Genomic DNA, 8388 nt, shown 5'->3' on the forward strand with positions numbered 1-8388 from the left:
GAGTTGTCGTAGGGGGCGTTGTTGTGGTAGGTGGAGTTGTTGTAGTAGCTGGAGTTGTTGTAGGGGGAGTTGTTGTGGTAGGTGGTGTTGTTGTCGGGTGAATTGTGGTCGGTGGAGTTGTAGGTAGAGTTGTTGTGGTAGGTGGAGTTGTAGGGGGAGTTGTGGTGGTAGGGGGAGTTGTGGTGGTAGGGGGCGTTGTTGTGGTAGGTGGAGTGGTTGTGGTAGGTGGAGTTGTAGGGGGCGTTGTTGTGGTAGGTGGAGTGGTTGTCGGGGTTGGAGTTGTGGGTGGAGTGGTCGTAGGGGGAGTTGTTGTTTGTGGAGTGGTTGTGGTAGGCGGAGTTGTGGTGGTAGGTGGTGTTGTGGTGGTAGGGGGAGTTGTGGTGGTAGGTGGTGTTGTGGTGGTAGGGGGTGATGTGGTGGTAGGGGGTGTTGTGGTGGTAGGGGGAGTTGTGGTGGTAGGTGGTGTTGTGGTAGGGGGCGTTGTTGTGGTAGGTTGAGTGGTTGTGGTAGGTGGAGTTGTAGGGGGCGTTGTTGTGGTAGGTGGTGTTGTTGTTGTAGGAGGAGTTGTGGTTGGTGGAGTTGTAGGTAGAGTTGTTGTGGTAGGTGGAGTTGTAGGCGGAGTTGTGGTGGTAGGGTGAGTTGTGGTGGTAGGTGGTGATGTGGTGGTAGGGGGAGTTGTGGTGGTAGGTGGTGTTGTGGTGGTAGGTGGTGATGTTGTAGTAGGGGGAGTTGTGGTGGTAGGTGGTGATGTGGTAGGGGGAGTTGTGGTAGGTGGAGTTGTAGGGGGCATTGTTGTGGTAGGTAGAGTTGTTGTGGTAGGTGGAGTTGTTGTAGGGGGTGTTGTTGTGGTAGGTGAAGTCGTTGTAGTAGGTGGAGTGGTTGTGGTAGGTGGAGTGGTTGTCGGTAGAATTGTTGTTGGTGGAGTTGTGTCAGGTGGAGTTGTTGTAGGGGGCGTTGTTGTTGTAGGTGGAGTGGTTGTGGTAGGGGGCGTTGTTGTAGGGGGCGTGGTTGTGGTAGGTGGAGTTGTGGTAGGTGGTGTTGTCGTAGGGGCAGTTGTGGTGAGGGGAATTGTGGTGAGGGGAGGTGTTGTAATTGGAATTGTTGTGGTGAGGGGAGGTGTTGTAATTGGAATTGTTGTGGTGAGGGGAGGTGTTGTAATTGGAATTGTTGTGGTGAGGGGAGGTGTTGTAATTGGAATTGTTGTGGTGAGGGGAGGTGTTGTCGTGAGGGGAATTGATGTAGTTGGAGGACTTGTAGTCAGGGGAGGTGTTGAAATGGGAGCTGTAGTGTGGGGAGTTGTTTTGGTTGTTGCAGTCGGAGTTTTAGTTGACGTGGGGGGAGTTGTGGTTGTCCTTCTGGTTGTTAGTTTGGTTGTTGAACGTGCTGTAGTGGGGCGTGTGGTTTTGGTTGTAGTTCTTGTAGTTGTTTTGGTTGTTGTAGGGGTAGTAGTTTTAGTTGTAGTGGGGCGAGTTGTTGTGGTTGTAGTTCTGGGAGTGGTTTTGGTTGTTGTACGTGGAGTTGTTTTGGTTGTTGTACGTGGAGTTGTTTTGGTTGTTGTACGTGGAGTTGTTTTGGTTGTTGTACGTGGAGTTGTTTTGGTTGTTGTAGGCGGAGTTGTTTTAGTTGTAGTGCGGGGAGTTGTTGTGGTAGATGAAGGTTTTGTAGTAATAGCTCTCTTAAATCTCTTTCCTTCATGTTGGTTTTCAGTAGACACTTCATATCTGGTATTGGCAGGTGTAGTGGTTTTGGTTTTTGTCGCAGTGGATGTCAGATTGCGTGTGGTAGGATGGGTAGTAGTTGTAGTGGTAATGCCAGGAAAACCTAAAATTGGCAAGAGTTAGATTGTCACATTTTGCTTGATTATCACATCATATGAGCATAATTGCTGAAATTTCAAATAGAAAGAATTTACTTCGGCACACTGCATAGGAAAATGGATTAAAGTAAATAAAATGTAACTACATTAATTATGATGTTATTATTTCAAACAGCCCATAAAATCCACCACCCCATAAAGGGATAGAATAGACACTTTTTGCATATGTTTACCTGGAACCAGGAGAGTATGCAGGTGGCTGATAATAGGGTAATTACCCTGTTTACAGAATTGTCCACTAAAGTCATCCAGGTCCAGTGACCAGACAAAGGCTCCTCCAAAGTTGTTAGTTTTTAGGTAATTGACCTGAGAGGTTGAGGAAGAAAACACTTCATCTGAAGTAATGTGGACAAAACCAGATTTGCACACAACCAGTCATATACAAAAATGTTACTGAGCAATAGCTTAAATTAAAAAGATGATTACCTTAGTATCAAGGCTGTTTTTGTTGTCAAATCCAACCCACTGATTATTTTTAGTGGCATATGGAACTCTCTGATCAGTTATCAAGTGGATTTTAACATCTTCAACATAAAGACAAGTCTGAAAAGAAACTTCAAATGTCATATTTAGGTCTAATGTGTTAATAGCAACAGATATGTGTTACACTAAACAATACAGTCAAAGCAGTTATCTTATTATAAGGCTATAGATATTAATTGCAGTGTTACCTCATAAGAGGCCCAGAATCCGTCTTCACCGGTGTAGTAGCCTGCCACCCCAGCACCACTGACTGGTGCTCCAACATCAGTGGAAGCAGAGGAGAGGCTAAAGACTCGCCCATAGGCAGCTATACCCAGGTTTAGCTTTTGAGTGAGTGCTCCCTGGTCCCGCCAATATTGCATGGCAGAGTCCTAAAATGTAGTGAATTAAAAACAATTAGCATGAGATCTAAATAGAAAAATTTTATTGTGGGTAAAATATGAATCCCTGTACTTGCAGTGTTAGAGTAGAGTTTGTCTGCAGTGTCATGGGATCCTCTGTATAAGGGGCTGTGATGTCCTGTGACATTTTCCCAGGGGCCATGAAAGTCAAATGTCAGTACATTAATGAAATCCAGGTACCTGAGAAAATGCAGATGAGATCACATTTATCAACAGATGATAAAAGCAAATGACTGCTATAATGTCAAGAATTACATTAAATAAGTTTTACGTGGCAATCTGTGCAACTTCATAACAGGCACGGATGGTTGCTTTCTCCGCAGAGACACTAGCAGTGATGATTAATCTGTCACGGTTAGCTTTTGTTGCCTCTTCCTCAAAGGCCTCTTTGAGCTCCTATACAACACATGATTCAGTGCCTGTTAAGTATGCAATCTAATATTTTCATGCATTGCATAAACAGTATGGCATACAATATTCCTGACAGTGTCTGTCCCAGGAAAAACAAATTCAATCTCTGACCTTGCATAGCAGTGTGAACCTCCTCTTGTCCTGTTTTTGGCATCTAGCTCCTCTAGGGAGTCTCCAGTCAAGGTTTAGCCCATCAAACCCATTTTCTCTCAGTAGTGTGATAGCAGACTGGATGAACGTTGCTCTGTTTCGTGCTGACACCATTGTACGGAATCTGGCAAACATTTCAACAAAACAGTCATCTCAATGATTTAGTACTAGAAACACAAAGACCAGAGTAAAGAACAAAGTCACGTGTACAAAAACAAATATACGCTTTAGCCAAATGTTCTGGTTACTATTGTTTTCACTCATAATTATCATGAAAATGATCCAGACAATTATCGATGTGCAGCTACTTATTAGACATCAATACATTTTGTACAAATGTTAGTAAAAAGGGAGGAAAAAGACAAAATGCATGTTAAAATGTTTTGGTATTGGCCTCTAGTGATTCATTTGGTTCCACTGAGTTTGCATTAGTTTTAATACAAACATCCAACACATTTTATTTTTGGTTGAAAAAACAAAATAAAAAAACAAACAAAATAAAAAAAATAATTGTGCTTAAATATTTGAATGAAAACCGAAATCCATTTGGTGTTTGCTTTTATTTGCACATACTAATTTTGCATGATTTTTTCCTGTTGGTTTCACATAATGTAATGAAGGTATCAAGAATAAATATTTTTACTTGCTGTATTATGTTTAAGTATGTATTTACATATTTTGTTTATGTCTGTTGATGAATCAGGCAATTAAATTATTTACGGACATTCTCAAATTTGTTGGGACCCCTATAGCTCAGTGAAAGCCCTGATTACACGTGTCTTTGCACTTGCACAAAAGGCCTAAATGTTCATGTAAGTAACTTACTTTTGTGTGTCAAAGGTCAGGCCACCAACCGCTAACAGGGTTTTGAGCAGTGGATTTCTGTGGGAGCATAAAAGTTTAGTAAAGATTACTTAACAAAACGGACAGTTCAGCATAATTTTTCCAAGGCACTGACTTTGTTTTGAGTTCAGTAAAGGACTGATAGCGTTGTATGTCAGTTTCACTGCTGGGGACCAATTGATGTTGATTGTTAATGACTGAAAAGCCATAGATCAGATGGGTACACTGGTTCGGATCAATATCTGACACCGTCAATCTCCCGTTTCCCGTTCTGCTTTCTGCCAAGCTGTTATAGTAACACACCAGCCTGGAGGAAGAGGCTGAGACAAGGAAGAAAATCATGATGGTTTAATTAGATTTCAGAGATATCAGTGATATAAAAACCCTTGTTTACCAAGAATTGTTGACTTAGGTACATTATTTATCTACTAACAAGACTGGTGATTCTGATTGTTGCAAATTATAAACTTACCCAAGCTGGCGATGATTAACCAGAGACCTTTAAAGCGACAGACATGGCAGTATTAGGTCAAAAACTAAGCTTAACAGGTCAGGTCACTCAAATTACAAAATTATTGGTGGTCTCTAGCCTTACAAATAGGTTTATGAGCTAAAACTGAGATTTCTGCAGCGTTCCAGTAAATTTGACACCAAATTTACTGCCACGCTGCTTCCCTCTTCTGGTCTCTTTGTTGGTGTTTCACACACCCACACACACACAGTTATATTAAAGAGAGTCAGAGTGCTAACAAAAGCTCATCACTTAAACAACTTCAACATTTTTAATATTTCTTAATGCATGTTATAATTATATATTATAAATATTTCTATAGTATTTTAATAGCTTACTGGTGCAATACATTTATTCTGAATTGAAAGCTTGGAATTTGGGAAAAAATAAATGCATTCTGGAAAAAATTTAAATGACGTGTGTGTAAGTGTAAGCCTTGTATTAAATAAACACATTTAGACTTTGTTCAGTCCAGTCATGAATGACAATAATAATAATAATAATAATAGATTAAGTGTTTATATCTTGGATACTCAAAGCTCCTCAAAGTGAACATGTTATAAGTATCATGTTTAAATCACAATCAACTTGAAATGTGGCACATGTGAGCCAGCTCCATGTATGACCCTTTAAATGGTCAGTGAAACGTCCCACGTTAATATTAATATGTACTGACTGCGTGAAGAGAAGAACGGCAAATTTGTGCAGAAAAGCTAAAATTAGAAATTTAACCCAGTCTGACACTGACGTTTTTGGTGAGGTTGAAGTCAGAAATATTACGTTGTTTGATGGGTAAAACCCGCACACACACACAATGCTTGTGCACTGGACTAAACTTCACTGATAATCGATCTGTAGGTAGGCGCATCCTTCCTGAGTGGTGACAGTGGTGGAGGGGGACACATAAAGATGTATGATATGACCCAGGTACATAATTTGGATTCCCTCGTTACAAAAAAAAGTTAACCAAATGCATTCTACTTGTGTTTAAACATTTATTTAGGCTACACAAACCCTCCACTCACTTAATGAGGCTGCTGATGAGTTAAAAGAAATTTGACTTGTTTTATGTGACATAAGTAGTACATTGAAATATTTACTTAATAAACAGCATTATAGTTTTCCATACTGTGTTTTTACTAGCAATGCATCATATCCAAACACTGCAGTACAGCATTTGGCTCAAATGTCATAAGGCAATGAACATATAAAACTGATATAGTATGTAGTGGCCATTTATTCTTGCATTTACTCCTCTCATGTTTTGATTGTCTTTTACTTTAAATCTTTCTCTATGTGCGTGTGTGTGTAGCACTTGGTGTTGCATGGATTTTGTATGAAAAGTACTACACAAAAAAAAAGATTAAGTGAAGAATTGACGATTGTGTGATGGTGCAAAGCATAGAGTTTCAATATAATGAAAATATTTGTGTCAGACTTGATGTGGATGGTTTAAATGTAATATATCATCAACCAATACTCTGTATTTTTATTCCATTTTATCGTTTTGTCGCTAGTGTAAAAAGGCCTAAATGGGGACATTTTTATTGGAAACAATTGCCAAGAAATTTTCTTAATGCATGTCATAAGCACCACAAAGCCAATGCATTAACTTTCACTGTATTCTCATTGTAATCTGAGAGACAAAAACAAGGGTAAACAAAACATTTGTATGACTAGGTACCAATGTGATTTGGGTGAAACAACCCTTTACTGAAACATTTACTTGACCAGTGTGCCTTACCTGCAGTTAGAGTTAGCTTGCACATGTTGTTGCTACATTAATAAGCAGAAATATAAGAAATACAAAAAGTTGTTTAATATCCAGCAATAAAAATTAAAACACAATTTACAAACAAATCCTCATTCTGAGTTGTTGTTATTAAACTCTAAAGTAAAGTAAAGCAAAATAGCACATATTTAATTAATAGTAATACTATTAGATCAATACCCAAAGTATTTACAACCTCAAATTCAAAGTCTTTGATATAATATTGGTTGGCTTTTTAGGACTAATATTGAGAGTTGTACTAGCTGTCAAAATTCAGTGGCTTAGATTTGGACAAGACTGTAACAGGTTTATGTATTGAGTAAATAGTGGAAATTTTTACTTTCCAATTGGAAAAATACAAAGTTTGGTTCAATTAAATTGCAGTATATGACTGGAAATATGCCACTTTGAGGTACACTGTGTAATTTGTGGCCACTCCAAACAAATAGGAGGCAGCATTTCACCTCATTAATTAAGCATTTTATGTCTTCCAGGATTAGTGGGCATTGCTTATTCTGCAACAAAACATTTAAAGGGCCATCTCTTGTGGGATGATCTGTAGGGTGTGGCAACTCTCCTGCCTGTGTGTTTCTATTCTTCTCTGTCCCTCTGTTTAGACACAACTGCATATAAGTACATATTTTATAAAACGCAATAACAAACAGCAGTAATACTATTTCTAATTAAATAGTGCATGGGATTTTGATATTTTATCATATGGGGGGTGGGTATCAGGGGAATTGAAACTCCAGGTTAACAGCCATGAGATGGACAGAGTAATCAAAAGGATTGGCAAGCAGAGACACATATTTCATAATTTATCAAAATCAGGGAATTTAATTAATTGTTTATATTTAATATTAGATTATCATAGTGTTTTCTTGCCAGTTTTGCTCGCTGCTGCACCAACACCAGCTTATGGAGCTCTGTCTGAAAAGTGAGCAGCACTTCACAACACTTCTGCCTCCTGTGTGTGAGGAATGAGAAGTTGTGGAGCACGAGTGAGAGCAGCACATGCAGCAGCATTGACTGACAAGCCGCAGGGGTTCTTGTCTACCTATACCTACCCACCTACCTACCTACCTACACCTACCTATACCTACCTACCCACCCACGACGGACCAGAAAATTTAGGAAAAATAGGCACCAGTACTCTGCATTCAGGTGTTGTTTTAATCCATTATATTATTGTGCAAGAAAAATTCTCTACATGGTGTTTAGTCTCTGATTTGTTAATGCTAAGTACTAACATGTCAATAATCATAACCATTTATGCTGAATAACAAGTTCAACATTTTACGTTTGCAAAACAGACAATACGTTTCTCATCGTCCCCTATGATAGCTAGACTCCAACATGTGGCTATTCTTGCATGTCAATTAGCATTGTCTTTGAAAAGTAGGTTGTGTTATAAAGAGCTTTTGTGTTTTGGCACAGGCCACAGACATTGATGTGGTCAGCACTCAAACAAAAATTTTAAAGATATGTTTCAAGAATACTGACCTAAACAAACACTTAAAATGTGATTGTAAGATCTGCATACCTCAAATTTGGGCAGATGAATTGTGTTGTAAAAAAAATCATTAATAGATGATCAGTAATCAAAATGTGTCTGGAATCATTAAACAACATATCAGATTTTTTATTACAACACATTAACAAAATTTCAAATTTGATTAATTTTGAAATTTAAAAAAGATGGCAAAGTGATCAAATAAAGCTATCCAATGTCAAAAGTGTAGGGAGTGGAAAGGACGTGTTGCTGAGCAGTCACCCACACATACAGAATCATTCTTATCACTTATGTATAAATGTATGTATGAATCTGAAGACACAGAAGAAGAACTAGTTTGCCAACATTTCCAGACATGTGAGTCAACTTGGTCACAGTTCTGCATTGTCAGTAAAGCTATTGTTTTGTTATCAGATTTAGCAACCCGAT

At 38.9% G+C, this 8388-nt stretch overlaps 1 protein-coding gene across 1 annotated transcript in view; it reads right to left on the reverse strand.

Moving 5' to 3' along the window:
* Positions 1-4506, reverse strand: part of LOC123974670 (oviduct-specific glycoprotein-like) — a 5712-nt gene extending 1206 nt beyond the window's left edge. Inside the window, exons 1-10 of the mRNA XM_046055505.1 lie at positions 4280-4506; positions 4147-4203; positions 3283-3445; positions 3032-3156; positions 2817-2940; positions 2548-2730; positions 2303-2419; positions 2050-2182; positions 954-1281; positions 18-728 (exon numbers count right to left, since the gene is read on the reverse strand). Coding sequence (XP_045911461.1) covers positions 18-728; positions 954-1281; positions 2050-2182; positions 2303-2419; positions 2548-2730; positions 2817-2940; positions 3032-3156; positions 3283-3445; positions 4147-4203; positions 4280-4506 — 2168 coding nt within the window. The remainder of the gene's footprint in view (positions 1-17; positions 729-953; positions 1282-2049; positions 2183-2302; positions 2420-2547; positions 2731-2816; positions 2941-3031; positions 3157-3282; positions 3446-4146; positions 4204-4279) is intronic.
* Between the last annotated feature and the right edge of the window lie 3882 nt (positions 4507-8388).

The sequence above is a fragment of the Micropterus dolomieu genome, linkage group LG08 (assembly GCF_021292245.1).
Source record: "Micropterus dolomieu isolate WLL.071019.BEF.003 ecotype Adirondacks linkage group LG08, ASM2129224v1, whole genome shotgun sequence".
Classification (NCBI taxonomy): domain Eukaryota; kingdom Metazoa; phylum Chordata; class Actinopteri; order Centrarchiformes; family Centrarchidae; genus Micropterus; species Micropterus dolomieu.